Source organism: Balearica regulorum, chromosome W, assembly GCF_011004875.1.
Source record: "Balearica regulorum gibbericeps isolate bBalReg1 chromosome W, bBalReg1.pri, whole genome shotgun sequence".
Lineage (NCBI taxonomy): Eukaryota > Metazoa > Chordata > Aves > Gruiformes > Gruidae > Balearica > Balearica regulorum.
Genome location: NC_046219.1, coordinates 9,010,808 through 9,035,177, shown reverse-complemented (window position 1 = coordinate 9,035,177; position 24,370 = coordinate 9,010,808). Strand labels below are relative to the sequence as shown.

General features: G+C 43.3%; 1 protein-coding gene across 1 annotated transcript; it reads left to right on the top strand.

The window, feature by feature from the left end:
* The first annotated feature begins 6,913 nt into the window (after positions 1-6,913).
* LOC142599127 (kinesin-like protein KIF2A) lies at positions 6,914-22,925 on the top strand. Its single transcript, XM_075738796.1, has 8 exons — positions 6,914-7,054; positions 7,490-7,544; positions 10,976-11,098; positions 11,683-11,783; positions 14,746-14,841; positions 17,807-17,861; positions 18,800-18,952; positions 22,621-22,925. The coding sequence occupies exons 1-7, from the start codon at positions 7,049-7,051 to the stop codon at positions 18,883-18,885; spliced, it is 522 nt and encodes a 173-aa protein (XP_075594911.1). The 5' UTR covers positions 6,914-7,048; the 3' UTR covers positions 18,886-18,952; positions 22,621-22,925.
* Positions 22,926-24,370: the final 1,445 nt, after the last annotated feature.

The window sequence follows — 24,370 nt, the reverse complement described above, 5'->3', positions numbered from 1 at the left end:
ATTGCTTTTGTATATGATAAAAAACCACCATAAACTTATTTCTTTCATTTATTGGACCATTATCCCAAGTGTGCATAGTCTTAAATCTGTTAAGAAAATTTTAAGCTGAGTCTCCTTAAACCCTAATTGCTCTTAGTTTGTATATGTCCATTATCTATTAAGACTAAAAGCCATAGCATTCAGCAGTTGCATATGCACAGGCAGACAGCAATGCTGCCACCCAGTCATCCCAAGGCTACCTTTGGGAGACTGGGCCACCAACATGCACAAGCTTTCTGTTTTCTGGTAAAGCCAAAATTGTCAAGGATCAGTTTGTTGGGGCTTTTTTCCCCTTTCCCTGTCTAGAAAATAAATTTCTATTTTTTAAATTGTTTAGATAATCTCAAGGGTGTCAGTCACCATGTCATGGACCATCATGATGTCTAAGTGCCTATAGATGGGACAGTTCTGTGAGATATGTGTTTATGTCTGAATTCAGAAGTACCACAAAACATCCCCAAAAGTGGAACATGATCATTTGCAGTGATGAACTGTTACAAGAACCCCCAGTGCGCTTCTGGCCTGGACCAGCCTGCACCTTCCTAGAGGGCTCCTGGGCAGGTTCAGGAGCCAGGGCCGTGCCCTCGCAGCCACCCCACTGAGCCCTTCAATTGCTCCTGCCCACCAGCACCTGAGCCAGTCCAGGGAGTCAGCATTGGCTTGGGCATCACTGCCCCACACCTCTTCCCACACAGAGTGGGTGTTTGGGATGGCATGGTCCTTCAGGACCAGCCAAGCCAACCTGCCACCATGGGCAGGTCATGAGAGAACAGTAAAAGTGGGGTAGTCCACTGAAATGCAGACAAATGCAGAAGAAGAGGCTCTTAATAGTGATTCATTTCATTACCCAGCTTCATCAGATGACTAATTTAATCACTTGATAGCATTTTCTTCAGCTGTAAAATGAGGATTACAATATGTCATACTTAGACAGCTCGTGTGGAGAGCTGAGATGATTAAATAGTGGACATTTGTAAAGGTATGGCGCTTGCTCACTCCTTCCCCCCCCCCAATGGGGTGTGGAGGAGAATCGGAAGAAAAAGGTAAAACTCGTGACTCGGGATAAGGACAGTTTACTAGGACAGCAAAGGAAGAGGAAAATAATAACAACAACAGTACTAATAAAAGAATATACAAAGCAGGTGATACACAATGCAATTTGCTCACCCCCTGAGCTCTCCTCCCTGGCCAGTCCCCTTTATATACTGAGCATGATGTCATATGGTATGGAATACCCCATTTGGCTAGTTTGAGTCACCTGTCCTGGCTGTGTCGCCTCCCAGCTTCTTGTGAAAATTAACTCTATCCCAGCCAAACACCAGGACATTATCCACCTCTTATTCTGTACCATCTACCTCATGCCCGGATCCTACACTGTCCAATTAATCACCACCACTCTTCCTGACACGCAGATATAATTTCTTTAGTCTATGGGCCATCCCTCTAAAATGTCCATTGAGTTCATTTAGTCCATGACTTTGGGCTCCATCTGTCATCAGTCTTTCAGGGCCGGAGAGATGGTGTGTGGTGCTGGATTGTTGCATGCTGCATCCGGAGCTCGTGGCTGGTATATCTGGCGCAGCCCATGCCCACGGTCTGCAGGTTGAAGAGGTCGATTTCAAGGAAGTTGCTGGGTGCCAATTGCTGAACTCAGTTCTAGTTCCATCGTTGCTGCACTTTGCTCGGTTTCATCAAAGTTCATCTGTCCTAGTTTCAGCTGAGATGATAATTTTCTTCATAGTAGCCAGTATGAGGCTATGTTTTGGATTTGTGCTGGAAACAGTGTTGATGATATAGGGATGGTTTTGTTATTGTTGAGCAGTGCTTACACAGAGTCAAGGCCTTTTCTGCTTCTCACATCACCCTGCCAGCGGGATGGCTGGGGTTGCACAACAAGTTGGGAGGGGACACAGGACAGCTGACCCAAACTGACCAAAGGGACATTCCATACCATATGACGTCATGCTCAGTTTGTAAGGGACTGGAGGAAGAGAAAGGGGGGAGACATGTTCAGAGTGATGGCGTTTGTCTTTCCAAGTAACCATTATGCGTGACGGAGCCCTGCTTTCCCGGAGATGGCTGAACACCTGCCTGCCCATGGGAAGTGGTGAAGGAATTCCTTGTCTTGCTTTGCTTATGCACGCGGCTTTTGCTTTACTTATTAAACTGTCTTTATCTCAACCCATGAATTTTCTCACTTTCACTCTTCCAATTCTCTCCCCCATCCTGACAGGGGGGAGTGAACGAGCAGCTACGTGGTGCTTACCGGCTGGGGTAAAACCATGACAGTCCTTTTTGGCGCCCAACGTGGGGTTCAAAGGGTTTGAGATAACGACAGATTTGATTGGAATATGCTCGACTGAATTTATAGCTGTTATTACTGTTTAGCTAGTAATTGGCAGGCTCCTGTGCTTGCCATGGGGCTGGCTTGCCTTACTGTATAGTAAAGTCCAGTGCTCGTTAGTCACTGCTTTCTGCTTTCGCTGCTTGCTGTACTGCTGTACTGCTTATCATCTTACTGTGCTGTGCCTGGGAACATTTTGATAACAACAATGGCGATGTGCCTGGGCTGGCAGATGGCCAGGGCATCTCTGCTGTTTCTGTGCTGCTGTACTGAACAGGCTGGAGCTCCTGTGTGCACTGGAGTCGAAGGGACTGTGACCTGTGTATGAGTCCACGTGGGAGCAGGACACCCCGAAGCATCTGTGGCTGAGAATAAGTCCACACCAGACCAGGTATATCTTGAAGTGTCTGTGGCCATGGTTATGTCTGTGCTGCAGCAGGTATACCCCTGGAGAGATAGATAAGGCTCCACTTGGAGCAGGTACACCCCTAAGGGACTGCAGTCAGTGGATAAGTCCAAGCTGGAGTAGTAGCAAGGGGAGGAGTTCATTGCAATGTTAAACCTGATGGTCTGACTTGAAGGGACCACGGCTGGAGATTGTAATGGAAATACCTTTAAATTGTTGTAACCCATGATTTGAGTTGCATGTTATAGGAATTACTGTAGCAGGAACCACCTAAACTGCTAGGGTTAAACCATGACACCGACAAAGATGTTAAACGATGTTGGACCCAATATCGACCCCTGAGGAACGCCACTTGTCACTGTCAATCCTGTCAAGGTCCTCTGGATGACATCCCTTCCCTCCAGCATGTCGACCGTAACACAGCTTGGTGTCATCAGCAAACTTGCTGAGGGTGCAATCGATCTCTGTGCATGGTCTCTTACACAGAATCAGAGAATTACATAATGGTAGGGGTTGGAAGGGACACCATTCCTAGAATTACTCCTATGTATGTTTAGGAATGCATACTGTATGAATAGTATTTATATGCAAGTTTAAGCAATATAGCATTAGGAAAGTTAAGCTGAATGAACTGAAGGTGCAAAAATTTGAAATTAATTAATTATGCTACATTAAATCATGTGGACACACAGAATCTGTACAGTAGCGAGATCTTTGAAAGGTCCAGCCAGAGGAAATGGCAGTTTATAGAGACCAAAGCCATTTTAATATTTTAGGAAACTAAGTTGCAATAGATCTGAAGACAGCTATTTTTAAGATCCTCCCCCCCTTACATTTTACAGCATTTTGAATGAGGAACACTTACAAGGAAAAAAAATAACATGATAAATTTAACATGGTTTCAACTGCGCTTTTATTTTTTGGGTGGTTGTAATTTGTCTGTTTCTTTTGCACTGTCTGGGAAATTTCAAATAATTGAGATCTCTTTCTTTTTATGTTACAGAATGTCTTTCGTATTCTGCAGTAATTGTCAAATTACCACAGTATAACTAGCTACTTCTGTTTTAATTTAATCACTTTATAAAATTATGAATATCTATTGATAATTTTTAATTAATTCCTTTTCTGAAGGGCATGTTTTCAACTAATATGAAGACCAAAGCATACACTGTTTTTAGTGAACATAAAATAAGATCCTTCAGGTTATAGAATTAACAAATTGTGGGGTAAAAACACTAAATATATTTCTTGTTTATTCTCAAACATAACAGGAGAAATGGAGAGGGTGAATATTACTGAGGAGCTGGAGACGTGTGTGCGCCTGCAAGGCTATGACCTTATTGGCATTACAGAGACGTGGTGGGACAGCTCCTATGACTGGAGTGTTGGGATGGAAGGGTACAGGCTCTTTAGGAAGGACAGGCAGGGCAGGCGAGGAGGGGGTGTCGCCCTCTATGTCAATGACCAGCTGGAGTGCATGGAGCTCCACCTGGGGATGGATGAGGAGCTGACTGAGAGCCTATGGGTCAGGATTAAAGGGAGGGCTGGGTGGGGACATCATAGTGGGGGTCTGCTACAGGCCACCTGACCAGGGAGACCGAGAAGATGAAGCCCTCTATAGGCAGATAAGAGCAGCCTCACGCTCACAAGCCCTGGTCCTCATGGGGGACTTCAACCACCCTGACATCTGCTGGAGGGACAACGCAGCTGAGTGCAAGCAGTCCAGGAAGTTCCTGCAATGTGTCGATGACAACTTTCTCCTCCAACTGATAGAGGAGCCCACGAGGAGAGGTGCCATGCTGGACCTTATTCTCACCAATAAGGAGGGCCTAGTAGGGGATGTCAAGCTCAAGGGTAGCCTTGGCTGCAGTGACCATGAAATGGTGGAATTCAAGATCCTCAGGGCAGCGAGGAGGGCACGCAGCAAGCTCACTGCCCTGGACTTGAGGAGAGCAGACTTTGGCCTCTTCAGGGACCTGCTTGGTAGAATACCATGGGACAAAGCCCTGGAAGGAAGAGAGGCCCAAAGACAGCTGGCTAATGTTCAAGGGTCACCTCCTCCAAGCTCAGGAGCGATGCATCCCAACCAAGAGGAAGTCAAGCAAAAACACCAAGAGGCCCCTGTGGATGAACAAGGAGCTCCTGGGCAAAGTTAAACAAAAAAAGGAAGCCTACAGAGGCTGGAGGCAAGGGCAGGTAGCCTGGGAGGAATACAAAGAAACTGTCCGAGTAGCCAGGGATCAGGTTAGGAAAGCCAAAGCCCTGATAGAATTAAATCTGGCCAGGGATGTCAAGGACAACAAGAAAAGTTTCTATAGGTATGTTAATGATAAGAGGAGGACAAGGGAAAATGTGGGTCCCCTCCAGAATGAAACAGGTGACCTGGTTACCCAGGATATGGAGAAGGCTGAGGTACTCAACGACTTCTTTGCCTCAGTCTTCACTGGCAAGTGCTTGAGCCACACTGCCCAGGTCGCAGAAGGCAGGGACTGGGAGAATGCAGAACCGCCCACTGTAGGAGAAGATCAGGTTCAAGAATATCTAAGGAACCTGAAGATGCACAACTCCATGGGACCTGATGAGTTGCATCTACAGGTCTTGAGGGAACTGGCGGATGAAGTTGCTAATCCACTCTCCATCATCTTTGAGAAGTCCGGGCAGTCCAGCGAAGTTCCCACTGACTGGAAAAGGGGAAACATAACCCCCATTTTTAAGAAGGGAAAAAAGGAAGACCCAGGGAACTACAGGCCAGTCAGTCTCACCTCCGTGCCTGGCAAGATTATGGAGCAGACCCTCCTGGAGACTATGCTCAGGCACATGGAAGATAAGGAGGTGATTGGTGACAGCCAACATGGCTTCACTAAGGGCAAATCGTGCCTGACAAACTTGGTGGCCTTCTAGGATGGGGTGACAGTGTTGGTGGACAAGGGAAGGGCAACTGACGTCATCTACCTGGACTTGTGCAAGGCATCTGACACTGTCCTGCATGACATCCTTGTCTCTAAATTGGAGAGACATGGACTTGATGGATGGACCACTCGGTGGATAAGGAATTGGCTGGATGGTCGCACTCAGAGAGTTGTGGTCAACTGTTCAATGTCCAAGTGGAGAATGGTGACGAGTGGTGTCCCTCAGGGGTCGGTACTGGGACCGGCACTGTTCAACATCTTTGTCGGCAACATGGACAGTGGGATCGAGTGCACCCTCAGCAAGTTTGCCAACGACACCAAGCTGTGTGGTGTGGTCGACACCCTGGAGGGAAGGGATGCCATCCAGAGGGACCTTGACAGGCTGGAGAGGTGGGCCCGTGCGAACCGCATGAAGTTCAACAAGGCCAAGTGCAAGGTCCTGCACATGGGTCGGCGCAATCCCAAGCACAACTACAGGCTGGGCGTGGAATGGATTGAGAGCAGCCCTGAGGAGAAGGACTTGGGGGTATTGATTGATGAGAAGCTCAACATGAGCCAGCAGTGTGCACTTGCAGCCCAGAAAGCCAACCGTGTCCTGGGCTGCATCAAAAGAAGTGTGACCAGCATGTCAAGGGAGGTGATCCTGCCCCTCTAGTCCACTCTTGTGAGACCCCACCTGGAGTACTGTGTCCAGCTCTGGGGGCCCCAGTACAAGAGGGGACATGGAGCTGTTGGAGTGAGTCCAGAGGAGGGCCACGAAGCTGATCAGAGGGCTGGAGCACCTCTCCTATGAGGACAGGCTGAGAGAGTTGGGGTTGTTCAGCCTGGAGAGGAGAAGGCTCTGGGGAGATCTAATTGCAGCTTACCAGTACCTGAAGGGGGCCTACAGGAAAGCTGGAGAGGGACTGTTTATCAGGGAATGTAGTGACAGGACAAGGGGTAATGGGTTCAAGCTGAAGGAGGGTCGATTTAGATTAGATGTTAGGAAGAAATTCTTTACTGTGAGGGTGGTGAGGCACTGGAACAGGTTTCCCAGAGAGGTTGTGGAGGCCCCCTCCCTGGGAGTGTTAAAGACCAGGTTGGATGAGGCTTTGGGCAACCTGGTCTAGTGGAGGGTGTTCCTGCCCGCAGCAGGGGTATTGGAACAAAATGATCTTTGAGGTCCCTTCCAATCCAAACCATTCTATGATTCTATGTTCTATGATTCATAAATGTGCTTTATATTCTTTTACACAGATTGACTTGGAGAGCATATTTTCACTTAACCCAGATCTTGCACCTGATGAAGATATTGAACCTAGTCCAGAGACACAACCACCACCTACTCCAGCAGCCAAATTAAACAAAATCATGAAGGTTGGTAATACCTATGCAACATGTTCATATTAAGTTTACAGTACTCCTATAGCATGCTGTTATGCTTGAATTTTATATCTAACTTTTGTGTCTGTTGAGCTACTTGATAACTGTGTTCCTTTCTTTTTCCTATGGTGAATGGGGATTCTAAAAATTTTCTAAGAACAGATTTGGCAGAGAGGGAGTTAGGGACTAAGATTTGTATAACTAAATATATCTCAGGGATAGAAAAGATTTTGGAGGTTGTTTTGAAACAGTACGTACAGTTCAAGCAGCCTTCACCCTAGGCTCTTCAGGGAAGGATTTGGCAGCAATCACCTCTCTGTATTGCTGACATCGTGTTATTTTTATTCACTGGAAAGAAGCAGAGGTGGGGCTGCAGTTTATGTTTTCAGTAATAAGGTGATCAAATAACAGAGATTTCTTTCTTTATAGAGTCGACGAACTGTAGCATCTATTAAGAATGACACTCCTGCCAAAGAAAACAGAGGTAAATGTTTTCTCTTTCCATTTCAAGGAAGTAAAAAATATGGGAACATTTTAATCTCCTGGTCAATCATTCCTTAATAGTTCTGCATTTCTAATTTGGTATGTGAGCATGTGACGCCCATCTACAAGAAGGGCCCAAAAGAGGATCTGGGAAACTACAGGCCTGTCAGCCTGACTTCGGTGCCGGGGAAGGTTATGGAACAGTTCATCTTGGGTGCACTCACCAAGCGTGTGCAAGACAACCAGGGGATCAGGCCCAGTCAGCATAGGTTCATGAAAGGCAGGTCCTGCCTGACCAACCTGATCTCCTTCTATGACCTGGTGACCCGCCTAGTGGATGAAGGAAAGGCTGTGGATGTTGTCTACCTGGACTTCAGTAAAGCCTTCAACACGGTCTCCCACAGCATTCTCCTAGAGAAGCTGGTGGCTTATGGCTTAGACAGGTGCACTCTTTGCTGGGTAAAAAACTGGCTGGAAGGCCAAGCCCAGAGAGTAGTGGTGAACCGAGTTAAATGCAGTTGGCGGCCGGTCACAAGCGGTGTTCCCCAGGGCTCAGTCTTGGGGCCGGTCTTGTTTAATATCTTTATCAATGATCTGGATGAGGGGATCGAGTGCACCCTCAGTAAGTTTGCAGATGACACCAAGTTGGGTGGGAGTGTCGATCTGCTCGAGGGTAGGAAGGCTCTGCAGAGGGATCTGGACAGGCTGGCTGGATGGGACGAGGCCAATTGTATGAGGTTTAACAAGGCCAAGTGCTGGGTCCTACACTTGGGTCACAACAACCCTAGGCAATGCTGCAGTCTTGAGGAAGAGTGGCTGGAAAGCTGCCTGGAGGAAAAGGACCTGGGGGTGCTGGTTGACAGCCAGCTGAACATGAGCCAGCAGTGTGCCCAGGTGGCCAAGGCGGCCAACAGCATCCTGGCTTGTATCAGAAATAGTGTGGCCAGCAGGACTAGGGAAGTGATTGTGCCCCTGTACTCGTCACTGGTGAGGCTGCACCTCAGATACTGTGTTCCCTTTTGGGCCCCTTGCTACAAGAAGGACACTGAGGTGCTGGAGCGTGTCCAAAGAAGGGCAACAGAGCTGGTGAAGGGTCTGGAGCACAAGTCTTATGAGGAGCAGCTGAGGGAACTGGGGTTGTTTAGCCTGGAGAAAAGGAGGCTGAGGGGAGACCTTATTGCTCTCTGCAACTACCTGAAAGGAGGTTGTGGTGAGGTGGATGTTGGTCTCTTCTCCCAAGCAACAAGCGATAGGACAAGAGGAAACGGCCCCAAATTGCTCCAGGGGATGTTTAGGTTGGATATTAGGAAAAATTTCTTCACTGAAAGGGTGGTCGGACATTGGAACAGGCTCCCCAGAGAGGTGGTGGAGTCACCATCCCTGGAGGTATTCAAAAAGTGTGTAGACATGGCACTTCGGGACATGGTTTAGTAGACATGGTGGTGTTGGGTTGATGGTTGGACTTGATGATCCTAGAGGTCTTTTCCAACCTTAAAGATTCTATGATTCTATGATAAAAGACATGGTACATCATTCCTAGAATTTCTCCTATGTATGTTTAGGAATACATACTGTATGAATAGTATTTATATGCAAGTTTAAGCAATATAGCATTAGGAAAGTTAAGCTGAATGAACTGAAGGTGCAAAAATTTGAAATTAATTAATTATGCTACATTAAATCATGTGTGGACTTTTCCAAGTTAAAGCATCCTCAATTTGCTTCAACTGAATTGAGTGTTTCCATATATATTAAGTAAGTAGTGCACTTAAAATTCTTACGCTTTCAATTGTTTAGCTTAGTTTTCTAACAGTCTGTATGTAAACATTCATTCAAAGAGTACTTAAACCCTATGGGTTATTTCTCACTCTATGGTTAATAGCGAAAAATCTACAAAAATGCTGAAATAGCACAGGAGGATCGATGAAAAGTGTGTATTGGATGAATATAGATGTAATGCTTCTAATAACATGAGAAAGAATAGTTATTGCTTATTGTTTTCATTTTCTCTCTTGCATTAAAGTTAACTTGTACTGATGGTGGTGATGATTCTTCTTTGAAACATTAATCTACTGTCATTAATTCAGACTAGATTCCATTCCATCTGTTTAAACTTGAAAAACAAGTAGGCTTGCATATCTTTGCAAGTGTTCAGACTCTTCCGGTGGATGATTGGGATCACTTTCTCCCTTCTGCCATTTGCCTCTGGGGGTGTTAAATCAGAAATCTCATGAGGAGGGGATAATTTTTTTCAAACTAATATGGTTTAAATTTGAGACATCTTATTGATGGGCTCTCCTCACATCCATACACGTTGTCATTTGTAGCAAATGGTCTGTTTGGTATGGAATAATTCTGTAGCTTGTATTTTAATAGGTCCTGCGCATCTTACTATTCACAGTCGGCCTAAGTATTTGTTCTTTGTTGGCCTTGTAATTAAACTTTTCTCAGCACGCTCTCTTGTTTAGTGTAGTTAATTCATGCTGTAAACTAGATTTCCTATCGTATTTGGAATGATCTGGGGGTTTGTATTGTCTATCCCATTTGATACCTGTTTCCATAGTTGTCTCCATGTTGCACAGTGTGCTGGCCTTCATTTGGACTGTCATCTCTAGGCTACTAATCAAAGTTGTTACCTTTACTTTCATAGTCTTCTGGCAGACCTCGTTAGGAATGCATACAGGAAAGTGGCCAGCTGAAGCAGAGCTGCTTGAAGTGACTCTGAAAAACAACTTAAAACATTCAGCTCTACCAAAGAGGCTTGCATGCACACCACTCCCACTGCATTCACTGGGAACAGACATCACTCTGCATCTTCAGAAATTGGTGTCCTTATCACATATCAAATCAATAAGTTTAGGTAAACATATTGATTGTATCCATATCCCTTTCAGTATAGTGTCAAAAAGGTTTGTTCCTTCCACTCATAGATTGAGCCGCACTTTGCTGCCTTTCATGTGTATCCCTCTACTTGCCCACAGATTGTAGGTTCAATGGAGTGGGACTATTTTGTAACATCTAGAGAATGTGAAACAGTGGGTCCTTTTTTCTTACTGGGTTTTTTGGGTATAATTACAATATAAATACATTTTCAACACTTTAAACTTCAAAACTGCATATCTCCAAGTACATACTTCATTCTATGCACGTAAGAAGTTCTACTAATTCTGTAGTGGAATATTTAAAAATATGCACGTACAGCATTGGTACTTAATAATTATGCTGTGTTGGTGTATAACACGAGGATAAAAAAAGCTGCATACCAAATGTCTTATTAATAGACTTTCTACGTGTATGGCTCCCCCCCGACCCCCAAAAATTGTTGTGTCTTGAAAAGGGCCTCATTTTATCTTGTCATAATAAAGTATTTCAGAATCGGATAGAAACATTACTCTTCCATATCTAGATGAGCTTTGTGCTTTTCTTTTGCAGTGGTTGGTTCTGCACGCGCACGACCTACTCAGCTTCCTGAACAGTCTTCCTCCTCACAGCAGAATGGTAGTGTTTCAGATATATCTCCAGTTCAAGCTGCAAAAAAGGAATTTGGACCCCCTTGTATGTAAACCATGTATCAAGGATTCATTCATTTTGGACATTGCACATACATTCTCTTGAATTATGTTGTTGTCCATAAATGACAAATGGTCTATATATGCAGTTGCCTGTAGGCTTCCTCAAGAAGCTTTTTCAGAGTGCTGCGGCTAAACAAATGTTCACTTTTGTCATAGTTGTTCTAGTATTTGGAATTTGGTTTTCCTTTTTCTTTTTTTAACCATGATGGTGTTTGGTTTTTTTTAATTTGCCTGGGCTTTCTTTTAATTCAAACCAAGAGATCACATGTATCCAAATATCATCACATGTCCAAATATTTTTCGAGGGTCATTGTCCTTATATTTTCAGTTATGTAATTATTGTCCCATTCCCATGATTTTTTCTAATTCATTTATTCTATAAATTTTAGAAATTAAATTGTCGTAATTATTCTGTACTAATACTGATTTGCCTGAAAAGATAAAAGATAGTTGATATAAATAAATGCATTCTAATTATTCATAAATTAGTAGAATTGAAATGTTATAGTGTAAATTCTAAATTCATGCAACACTAAAATATTTTAAAATTATATCATTTTCTTTAAGCACGTAGAAAATCTAATTGTGTAAAAGAGGTTGAAAAATTGCAAGAGAAACGTGAAAAAAGAAGGTTACAGCAGCAGGAACTTAGAGAAAAAAGAGCTCAGGTTAGTATTTTTAGCTCAGATGGAAAATGTATGTCAGGAAGAGAAGATGTTTGCAAAATTATTGTGTTTTTTTCAGTCTTCAATAATTTTTATGAACTGTAATAATCTTGAAACTAAATGTTTTCATCCTGTATACAATTTTGATAAATTTTTTGGTGCATGGTTGCATTGCTCTGATAACTATTTCTTTAGACAGTTTTCCCCCCTCTTTTTATTCCTTCAGAAATAATTGCTTACAATTGCTTATCTTTCTGTGTGTTATTTAAAAATCTGATGTACTGATGACAGCTATTTCTTAGGGATAATATATTGATGAAAATAATCAAATCTTTGGCTTTTAGTTAGGACTGTTATTCTACAGGAAGTATTACAACATTATGATAAATTGTTCTTTATGATCTTTGATGTTTCGTAGAAGATCTAATTGAGGCTCAAGTTTGAACAGTGATATGTTGGGGGTTTTTCCTGTACACCTGTCTATGCATTTATAATTTAGCTTTGCATCATGCAAACAGCTTGGCAGCAAGTTCTTAGAAACTTGTGTGAAAGAAATGAAGTTGTTAATCCTTTAAGAAAATCTCTTAATATTAAATGACTTTCTGTCACAGTAGTGTAAAAACTTTAGCAAAACTAGTAGCGTAATCTTGTTGGCACGCCTGTGTGTATGTGTTAATCTCTCTAAAGAGATACTACCAATCTGTGACTGACATGAGAAGTACCACCACCAAGTAAATAATTCAGGCAATTTACTTCATGGTTTAATGATGTTTCTAAGTTGACCTAAAATCACTTATGTTGAATTCACGTTCTCTAATTTCTATCCACTTAAACAAAGGCAAAACACTACTATGGCTTTGTGTGCGAGGAGCAAATAATTTTTGTTTTATATATTAAAATTCTTTGATGTGGTACTACACCTAAAAATCTCTCCCTTTACATCCGAGTCTTAAACTTCTGTATGAGAAAGTTCTGTCTTTCTTGGTGACTTGTATGTATCCATGCTTCGTGTTGCTTTGTGTATTCTGTTGTTTTTGTGAAATGCAGCAATGATTAGCCAAGCACCGGCTTCTGGTGGCAAGATCTTTAAACCTGGTTTGAAGGATATTAGGCAAATATCTTTTCCATAATAAGCAATACCCCTTTCTGAATGTTAGAATGGCTCCATTTCAGCTTATTAACCCCAATGCAGTGCTTTCTGAAAGTGCCTACGCTATTTCCACAGTCAGCTGTGAGCCAGAAGGAGTTTTAGCTCACTTGTGGGAAGCCATGCAAAGCTTAATAAGTTCTGAGCACCAGAGCTGGCTATGCATGGTAACAGCAGCATGTCCTGAAATGGGGTAAAAACTGACAGTCACAGGGAGAAATGACAGGAAGGACATTTGAGCGATTCTGCAGAGAACCAGCTCAGCTCACAGTAGGTTCAATAGCTGAGGCTTTGAAAGGTTTAGAGGGGCTCTGTGCATGACCTCTTACACAGAATCACAGAATCGCAGAATGGTAGGGGTTGGAAGGGACCTCTGGAGATCATCAAGTCCAATCCCCCTGCTAGAGCAGGATCACCTAGAGCAGGTTGCACAGGACCACATCCAGGAGGGTTTTGAATATCTCCAGAGAAGGATGCTCCACAGCCTCTCTGGGCAACCTGGTCCAGTGCTTGGTCACCCTCAAAGTGAAGTAGTTTTTCCTCATGTTCAGATGGAACTTCCTGTGTTCCAGTTTGTGCCCATTGCCCCTTGTCCTGTCGCTGGGCACCACTGAAAAGAGTCTGGCCCCTTCCTCTTGACATCCACCCTTTAGATATTTATGAGCGTTGATAAGACCCCCTCTCAGTCTTCTCTTCTCCAGGGTAAACAGACCCAGCTCTCTCAGCCTTTCCTCATACGAGAGATGTTCAAGTCCCCTAATCATCTTTGTAGCCCTCCACTGGACTCTCTCCTGTAGTTCCCTGTCTTTCTTGAGCTGGGGAGCCCAGAAATGGACACAGTACTCCAGATGTGGCCTCACCAGGGCAGAGTAGAGGGGGAGGATAACCTCCCTCGACCTGCTGGCCACACTCTTCTGAACGCACCCCAGGATACCATTGGCCTTCTTGGCCACGAGGGCACATTGCTGGCTCGTGGAGAGCTTGTTGTCCACCAGGACTCCCAGGTCCTTCTCCGCAGAGCTGCTTCCCAGCAGGTCAACCCCTAACCTGTGCTGGCGCCTGGGGTTATTCCTCCCTAGGTGCAGAACCCTACACTTGCATGTCAGTTCGCTCTGATACTGATGGTTCCAGGTTTAGGGACAGGAGGTCTTGTGAGCCTGGATGTAGCCTATTGTGTATCATTGAGATGGCTTCAGCTTTTTGGGGGGTCTAGGAGTGTTAGAAGAGTTTCCAATGCATCCAAGTAACTGTAGGAGTTAACTCAGGACTGGCAAGTAGGATCAACCTCCTTTAACCAACTTGGATCCAGCAGGGTTGTGTTTAGAGTAGCTGGGGCATCTGCACTATGCTCTGCAGTGTGTTTTGTACTGGTATAATAGAGTGTCTCCATTTGTCTGTCATTGGACCGCCTTATCTCAGATTAAGAAGCGTTGACTGTATATGCTCTCTATTGTGCAGTTGTTCAGCTGTGTTTCTTTAATGTGAAGATTCTGGCAAAAGGCAGGATTCATTTCTTTCTTGAGTAGACTTTTAATGAGTCCTCAATTAAAAAGTATTTTCTATTAACATGCCAACCAAAAATATGAAATAGAAGGCATATAATTGTTTTGCTTTACGACCAGTAAATTAGCTACATCACAATGGAAAAAGGCATTAAACATGCAGTCGAGGCATTAAACTTGCAGTCGAGGCATTTTGGAGAAAAAATAACATTTCAGTTAATGTGTATTTTTTTACAAGTAATTTTAGAAGATATTGTAATTAGTTCCTTCCAGGAAAAAAAAAGTATATTAGAAATTCTGTTGCTTACTTCCCTAGGATGTTGATGCTACAAACCCAAATTATGAAATTATGTGTATGATAAGAGATTTCAGGGGAAGTTTGGATTATAGACCACTGACAACTGCAGATCCTGTAAGTACCCTACTGATGTGGAAATTTTTTATCCTTCTGAATTTTGCTCTGTGTTTCCAGTTTTTTCAATGTATGAATATACTTCTATCTGTAAACATCAAAAATAAGTAATTTAATATATATTAGTATTCTTTATAACATGGGTTTATTTCAGTCATTTTATGTCATTTAAATATCTTTTGACCATAAAACAACACCAACATGTTCTAAGTAGTCAGTCAGCCTCTATATTGTAGATTTTCCTGGGATGCTAAGGGATGTGCACACAAAACCATTAAGCTTCTCTGAAAAACCCCACTGAGTATAAACATTAATACTTGATCTTTGAAGGTGATGATGGCCTTTGATTTGCAGAGAAGTCAGAGGAGCAGAATCCTTAAACGATGAAGATTATCAGATCTCTGTGGATATCATAAAATCATAGAATGGATTGGACTGGAAAAGAGCTTTAAGATCATCTAGTTCCAACCCCCCTGTCATGGGCAGGGATACCTTCCACTAGATTAGGTTGCTCAAAGCCACGTCCAACCTGGCCTTGAACACTTCCAGGGATGGGGCATCTAAAACCTCTCTGCGCAATCTGTTCCAGTGTCTCACCATCCTCACAGTAAAGAATTTCTCCCTAATATGTAATGTAAATCTACCCTCTTTTAGTTTAAAACCATTACCCCTTGTCCTGTCACTACATGCCCTTGTAAAAAGTCCCTCTCCAGCTTTCTTGTAGACCCCCTTTAGGTACTGGAAGGCTGCCATAAGGTCTCCCCAGAGCCTTCTCTTCTCCAGGCTGAACAATCCCAACTCTCTCTGCCTGTCCTCATGGGAGAGGTGCTCCAGCCCTCTGATCAGCTCTGTGGCCTTCCTCTGGACTCGCTCCAACAGCTCCATGTCCTTCTTATGTTGGGGCCTCCAGAGCTGGATGCAGTACTCCAGGTGGGGTCTCACAAGAGTGGAGTAGAGGGGCAGAATCACCTCCCTCGACCTGCTGGTCACGCCTCTTTTGATGCAGCCCAGGACATGGTTGGCTTTCTGGGCTGCAAGTGCACACTGCCGGCTCATGTTGAGCTTCTCATCAATCAATACCCCCAAGTCCTTCTCCTCAGGGCTGCTCTCAATCCATTCCTCGCCCAGCCTGTAGCTGTGCTTGGGATTGCCCCGACCCACGTGCAGGACCTTGCACTTGGCCTTGTTGAACTTCATGAGGTTCACACGGGCCCACCTCTCCAGCCTGTCAAGGTCCCTCTGGATGGCATCCCTTCCCTCCAGCGTGTCGACCACACCACACAGCTTGGTGTCGTCAGCAAACTTGCTGAGGGTGCACTCGATCCCACTGTCCATGTCGCCGACAAAGATGTTGAACAGTGCCGGTCCCAGTACTGATCCCTGAGGAACACCCCTTGTCACTGGTCTCCACTTGGACATTGAGCCATTGACCACAACTCTTTGAGGGCGACCATCCAGCCAATTCCTTATCCACCGAGTGGTCCATCCGTCGAATCCGTGTCTCTCCAATTTAGAGACAAGGATGTCGTGCGGGACAGTGTCAAATGCCTTGCACAAGTCCAGGTAGATGATGTCAGTTGCCCTTCCCTTATCCACCAACGCTGTAACCCCATCACAGAAGGCCAGGAAGTTTGTCAGGCACGATTTGCCCTTAGTGAAGCCGTGTTGGCTGTCACCAATCACCTCCTTATCTTCCATGTGCCTGAGCATAGTCTCCAGGAGGGTCTGCTCCATGATCTTGCCAGGCACGGAGGTGAGACTGACTGGCCTGTAGTTCCCTGGGTCTTCCTTTTTTCCCTTCTTAAAAATGGGGGTTATATTTCCCCTTTTCCAATTGGTGGGAACTTCGCTGGACTGCCCGGACTTCTCAAAGATGATGGCGAGTGGCCTGGCCACTTCATCCGCCAGTTCCCTAAGGAACTCCGGATGCATCTCATCAGGTCCCATGGAGTTGTGCACCTTCAGGTTCCTTAGATGGTCTCAAACCTGATCTTCTCCTACAGTGGGCAGTTCTTCATTCTCCCAGTCCCTGACTTTGGATTATGTGAGTTGGGTGACGTGGCTAGAACACTTGCCGGTGAAGATCGAGGCAAAAAAAGTTGTTGAGTACCCCAGCGTTCTCCATGTCAGTTATAGCCAGGTCTCCCCTTCTGCTCATTGGGGGAGTATAGTTTCTTTCATCTTCCTTTGTTGTCCTGTTTTCCTGAAAAAAACCCTTCTTGTTATTTTTCATGTCCCTAGCCATGTTCAGCTCCAGCTGTGCCTTGGCTTTCCTGATCCCCTCCCTGCACTCCCGGGCCATATCCCTATAATCTCCCCAGGATGTATATCCCTGCCTCCACTGCCTATGCATTTTGGTTTTGTGTTTTAGTTTGGCTAAGAGGTGTTGACTTAGCCAAGTTGGCCTCCTGCATCCCCTGCCCGTCGTCTTGTACGTCGGGATTGAGAGCTTTTGTACCCTAAGAAAAATGTGTTTTAAATATCTCCCAGCTCTTGTTTGCTCCTTTACCTCTGAGGGCAGTTTCCCAAAGGATCCCACGCACTAGTGCCCTAAACAGCCAAAAGTTTGCCTTTCTGAGGTTTAGGGTCCTGACTCTACTTTTTACCCATCCTGTACCCCTCAAGATTGAGAATTCTACCAGGGCATGATCAAAGAGATTGTGATGATTTCTGTCAATAGCATATCTACCCTGTTACAGCTGGATTTGCTTGCAATGTTCCAAGATGTACCTGGTACTCTGCAGGATCAGATCACTGTCTGCAGGGAGTTTTATTAATGTATGGTTCTCCCTTTTGGGTTCTTTGTTATTGTGCAAACACAAGGGGCTTTTACATGTTCAGATGACTCACTGTCTTGGAAATTTCTCTTTGTTTAAATGATTGGTTAATTAATTCAGGAATAGAAGTAAAATATCGTATAACTGGAGTTGGGATATAGTTCACTGAAATATTGTTTCCTTTGTAGATTGATGAGCACAGGATATGTGTTTGTGTACGAAAACGACCACTCAATAAAAAAGGTATGGCCATTTAAGATTTTGCAGAATTTTTTCTCTGAAAAGCTGCTTCTGATAGTAATATTATTTGTATTAATGAGATCTAGAAATACTGATCAAAGGTGAAACTCTGTTATACTAGACAACATGTGTGAGGGACCCAGAAAATTCATAGACGTATCATAACCCGGATAAAGACAGGGAGAAAAGTAGTTTAACTGTCACCATTTTATGGACTGGGAGCTGAGGCACAGAGAGACTGTAATTTTTTCCCAAGGTCATCTAGGATGTATTTAGTTGATCTGGGAATTAATTCTACTGTAATTTCTTCAGTATTCTTGCACTGTGTTAGGATCACCATTCTTTTAAACTATCCTTTAAGTGATCTCCTGATCAGTGAGCTGCCCAATGAAAACTTTTCTGCACTTTTTTTTTTTTTATACATGTATATTTATACTTTCAAGTGGTCTTGAATCGGACATCAAGGGAGCAATTCAGGTGCCTGAATGTTGGTGTCTTCTGACACATAAGGTGCCCAAGGGTGTCCAAGACATCCTCGCAGGGCTAGCGGGTTACAGACAAACTGGAGACTTGTATCTCCTGGAGTTGCTGCTCAGGGCTGGGCAGGATACCCTAGGGCATATGAAATAGCACTAAAGAACTATTTTTAGGTACTGGAATCACTCCCTAGTGACTTCTTTTTATGTACGATTAGTATTACAACTTTTTTTCTTACTGCCTGCTGATCAGACTGGAGTCCATAATCCAAAAAAACCCCAAAACATTTAGGTTTTCAACTCCAGCTAAATCCCAGTCTTTCTATGAAGTTCTTTGCTTTCAGCAGGAATTTAAGAACCGCAAATGCTTCTGGATTGCAGCCTGTCTGAATCCAGCACTAAAGTAAGCTGACTTTCATATTGAAAGATGTTTCTTTCCTTCTCTTTTTGTTATATTTTGTTTAGCTAAAGGACTCAAAGAACATCACTCTGACTCTGAAACAACATGGGATGCATTTATTATTTTTTGTACTGTCAGAACTACACACTGAGGATTATCTGGAGCATATCCAGAGGAAAATGGGAGAATTGTATGAGAAAGGGAAAACATATGCTAATGTCAGTATATAGTTAGTTTCCTTTTGTCTTAATATTTCCCTCCGTGTTGCTGCTTCACTTTTACCTTTTTTTATCTTTATTTTTACTTTTACTGTTTTCTTATTCCCTGTATTATTTCTTTTATTGATCTGAAAGGAATGCATAATCTCAAAAATTGGTTAATTGAAACTATTTTGCACAACCTAAGTAATAAGGGCATTCAATATACAAGTCTGGTAGCAGTTCAATTTCTGTTTTAGCATTGGAGGTTATCTTTAATAAAATATGACTTAGAAATGTGATACATTTGGGGGGAATGTTACCTCCTACCTGCACTGAAGGTGGACAAAGTGAAATTACAGTAAATGACAGCAAGTTGTCATGAGGCATGAGTTGGTATTCAGAAGTAGGATTTGATTCTGTGCAAGTTGCATATCTTCAGTATTAGTGGTTTGGAGCTATTAAGAAAAATAGTTCTGAGGTAGAATCATAGAATTGTTTTGGTTGGAAAAGACCTTTAAGATCAAGTCCAACCGTTAACCTAGCACTGTCAAGTCCACCACTAAACCATGTCCCTAAGCACTACATCTACGCGTGTTTTAAATACCTCCAGGGATGGTGACTCAGCCACTTCCCTAGGCAGCCTGTTCCAATGATTGACAACCCTTTTGGTAAGGAAACTTTTTCCTAATATCCAATCTAAACCTCCCTTGGCGCAACTTGACGCCGTTTCCTCTTGTCCTATCGCTTGTTGCTTGGGAGAAGAGACCGACATCCACCTCGCTACAACCTCCTTTCAGGTAGTTGTAGAGAGCAATAAGGTCTCCCCTCAGCCTCCTTTTCTCCAGGCTAAACAACCCCAGTTCCCTCAGCCGCTCCTCATAAGACCTGTTCTCTAGACCCTTCATCAGCTCTGTTGCCCTTCTTTGGACACGCTCCAGCACCTCAGTGTCCTTCTTGTAGTGAGGGGCCCAAAAGGGAACACAGTATCTGAGGTGCGGCCTCACCAGAGCCGAGTACAGGGGCACAATCACTTCCCTAGTCCTGCTGGCCACACTATTCCTGATACAAGCCAGGATGCTGTTGGCCGCCTTGGCCACCTGGGCACACTGTTGGCTTATATTCAGCTGACTATCGACCAATACCCCCAGGTCCTTTTCTGCCAGGCAGCTTTCCAGCCACTCTTCCCCAAGACTGCAGCATTGCATGGGGTTGTTGTGACCCAAGTGCAGGACCCGGCACTTAGCCTTGTTGAACCTCATACAGTTGGCCTCAGCCCATCGATCCAGCCTGTCCAGATCCCTCTGCAGAGCCTTCCTACCCTCAAGCAGATCAACACTTCTACCCAACTTGGTGTCATCTGCAAACTTACTGAGGGTGCACTCGATCCCCTCGTCCAGATCATTGATAAAGATATTAAAGAGAACTGGCCCCAATACTGAGCCCTTGGGAACACCACTTGTGACTGGCTACCAACTGGATTTAACTCCATTCATCACAGCTCTTTTGGGCCTGGCCATCCAGCCAGTTTTTTACCCAGCAATGCATATGCCCGTCCAAGCCATGACCTTGGAGAATGCTATGGGAAATGGTGTCAAAGGCTTTACTGAAGTCCAGGTAGACAACATCCACAGCCTTTCCCTCATCCACTAAGCGGGTCACCTTGTCATAGAAGGAGATCGGGTTAGTCAAGCAGGACCTGCCTTTCATGAACCCATGCTGACTGGGTCTGATCACCTGGCTGTCCTGTACGTGCTGTGTGATGGCATTCAAGATGAACTGCTCCATAACCTTCCCTGGCACCGAGGTCAGACTGACAGGCCTGTAGTTCCCCGGATCCTCCTTCCAGCCCTTCTTGTGGATGGGCATCACATTGGCTAACCTCCAGTCAGCTGGGACCTCCCAAGTTAGCCAGCTCCCTCAGTACCCTTGGGTGGATCCCATCCTGCCTCATAGACTTCTGTGTGTCTAAGTGGTGTAGCAGGTGTTGGTAGGAAGATGAGTGTCTAAGTAAAAATGAAGTTGGCACTAAAGTTATTTTGCATTTTTAAGACTAAGCTGTAATAATGAAGTAATCTATGCTGGGGAGAAACCATAGAGATAATCTAGTACCCACATAATACAGTCTTCTGAGAACGTGCACTTTCATTTTGAAAGTTCATAAGAAACAATATTTAAATTCAATTTTAAAATTGGAGAGTAGAAAGGAATGGAAGATATTAGTGTGTAATCCCCTGAAGAGAAAAAATAGTTTTTCCTTTATTATTGCAATAACAACACATCAAAAATATTATCTTTCCCCTTTCGTGTTCTGTATTTTGAAATTTTGTAAGATGTTCAAATAATTTAATAGAAATCAAGTGTACAAATCAATTTCTGTCAGTCTCACAAACACAGAATTATCACCAAAGTTTTCAGGTGTCCTCAGCACCAATCATTCTGTGGATTGACTTTGCAGGAAGTAGGTCTTCAGATTGACATTTTAAGATTTTATTTCAGTGGCATATATTTATAATTGCGAAATTATATAATTGTGCAGTGGGTTTCAGAGACACTATTTCAAAATTTCATCAGCAAGGAATACAGGTTGTCATAACAAATAGCTGGGAGCAGGTAAATGTCTTACTCCAAACAATCGCTTAAGAAAAAACAGCTTTTGACTGCTTTAACTAAAAAGCTTTTGCTGCAAATAATTGACCTTTATATATATCTTTTCACCACTATTCCTTATTTCTTCTCTGTGATTACTGCAGAATAATTGCATTGCATTTTATTGCGGTGCAGTTGAAAAAACTGATTATATAGTGACTTGAATGTATATTTCTGTTGGTGTGTAATGTCATGCAATGGTAACCATTGTACTGTTTGATCAGTATGTTAACTGATGAAAAGATTTCTATCTGATTGTATAAAGCCACATCAAATTCTTGAACTGCATGCCTTAAGAAATTTTATATAGAAATGCAAGTAGGACATATTAGTGATCCCAACTGTACACAGAAAGGATCTTTATTTTTGTGCATATCATGGATCATTGGGTTCTCTGCTTTGCTGAGTCATATCTGATACAACAATTAGCAATAAACTGTAGTGCTGTGTAGTAATTATAACCTGGGAACTCACTGCTGAAATTGCATCTAGATGGCTTTTGTTCATTCCCAGTGATAGGAAGCATCATTAGCATTTTCAGCTTTATCTGCTTACAAGATAATTTTTAGAAAGGATTTTACTTTAGAGTAATTATTTATATATATTAAAGATGTATACTTTAGATTCCAGGAGGAATACACAAATGAAAATGTCTGTGTAGAATGAAAACATTTTTTCTTCTTTTTGAAAACTGTGAATGTATGACTATAACTTTAAGGATTTAGGGAAAAGAAAAAGACAAAATTTTAAAATGAAGCTATAATGGTAGTGTTATAATTAATGATCTGAGTCTTTCTAATCAACTTTGTACAACCTCTCTTTACTTTCTAGCACTTGGTAGGGTAGGATGACTAGACTTCCAAAATGAAATCTCTTACTTAGCAGATTACTATCTCAGTATCAGAAGCCCAAATCCATTGCAGTATTGTTACTTGGAGGAGCTGTGTAATCTGAGATGTTATAAGAATGTAAACAATGAAAAAATGTAAAAAATAGTGATGTGTTGCTACTTAAATATATATATTTCATTTATTTTTTAGAAACTTTAATGAAAGACCTTGATGTAATAACAATTCCTAGTAAAGATGTTGTGATGGTACATGAACCAAAACAAAAGGTGGATTTAACAAGGTACCTAGAAAACCAAACTTTTCGTTTTGATTATGCCTTTGATGACACGGCTCCTAATGAAATGGTTTACAGGTATGTGTATATGCTTTTTTTTTTGGTGAATCTTTTTTCTCATGTATCTCCCATGTTAATAAGTATAGGCTTACCTTGGTCATGGACTTTACTTCTATTCTCTGTGTTATCAGATATGTATATTGTTACCTCCATTCTTTTGCCTGTTTACTTTTAGTTTAGCTCTGTTTATCCCAAATTTTTCATATCATCTCCACTTCTGTTGACCTCAGTCCTGCTCTCAGTCCTCCTCCAAGCCCTGCCTTTCCAGGCTCTAGCGTTTATTGCCTCCTCAGGAGGCAAACAAATCAGGAGAGGATGGGGAAAGAATACAAAGAGACAGAGAGAGAGAAAGAGAGAGGTTATATTTGCTTTGTTGCTGAGATACCTGAGCTAGTTTGGCTGTTGGAAGCAATCTAGCTGATGTAACATGGAGGTACATAGAGATAATTTATCTTGCTCTAAATGCTGAATTTTTCTGATTTAATAAAAAACAGCAACAAAGACACACACACAGGTATTTGGATCTCCATTGTCTCCTTTATTCTTCTGTTTCACTTCCAGAGTTGGAAGAGAATAATGCACGCAGCGCTTTTAAAAACTTGTTTAGAAGTATCTGTGTACCTTGTACAAGTGGCTAAATGGATTAGATACAGTAGCAGGCAAGGTTAGACACTGTGACAGGTGTTGTGGTTTAATCCCAGCTGGTAACTAAGCACCATGCAGCCACTCGCTCACCCCTCCCCAACAAAGGGGATGGGGAGGAGAATGGAAAAGAAAAACTTATGGGTTGAGATAAAGACAGTTTAATAGGATAACGAAGGAAGAGAATAGGAATAGGAATAGCAATAGGAATAATAATTATTAAACACAAGCGATGCACAAATGCAACTGCTCGCCACATGCGGAAAAAACCCAAACCCAATGCCCAGTCTGTTTCCGAGCAGCGATTCCGCTCCCGGCTAGCCTCCCCATTTATATATGGAGCATGATATTATATGGTAGGGAATATCCCTTTGGCCAGTCTGGGTCAGCCGTCCTGGCTATGCTCTCCCAGCCTCTTGTGCACCTGGCAGGGGGTGAGAAATTGAAAAGTCCTTGACTTAGTGTAGACACTACAACTACCTAGCTGTGGTGGGTTGACCCTGGCTGGAGGCCAGGTGCCCACCAGAGCCGCTCTATCACTCCCCCTCATTCACTAGACAGGGGAGAAAAAGTATAACAAAAAGCTTGTGGGTCGAGATAAGGACAGGGAGAGATCACTCACTAATTATCGTCACGAGCAAAACAGACTGAACTTAGAGAGAAAATTCATCTAATTCATTACCAAGCAACACAGAGTAGAGGAATGAGAAATAAAATCAAATCTTAAAACACCTCCCCCCACCCCTCCCTTCTTCCCAGGCTTAACTTCACTCCCGGCTTCAACCTCCTCCTCCCTCAGCGGCACAGGGGGACGGGGAATGGGGGTTATGGTCAGTTCATCACACGTTGTTTCTGCCACTCCTTCCTCCTCAGGGGGAGGACTCCTCTCATTCTTCCCCTGCTCCAGTGTGGGGTCCCTCTCACGGGAGACAGTCCTTCACGAACTTCTCCAACGTGGGGTCC

Coding starts and splice junctions, on each gene's coding strand:
- LOC142599127 (XM_075738796.1), top strand. Junction 11,784..14,745: donor TTAGAGAAAAAAGAGCTCAG/GTTAGTATTTTT, acceptor TTACTTCCCTAG/GATGTTGATGCTACAAACCC. Junction 17,862..18,799: donor ACGACCACTCAATAAAAAAG/GTATGGCCATTT, acceptor TATTTTGTTTAG/CTAAAGGACTCAAAGAACAT.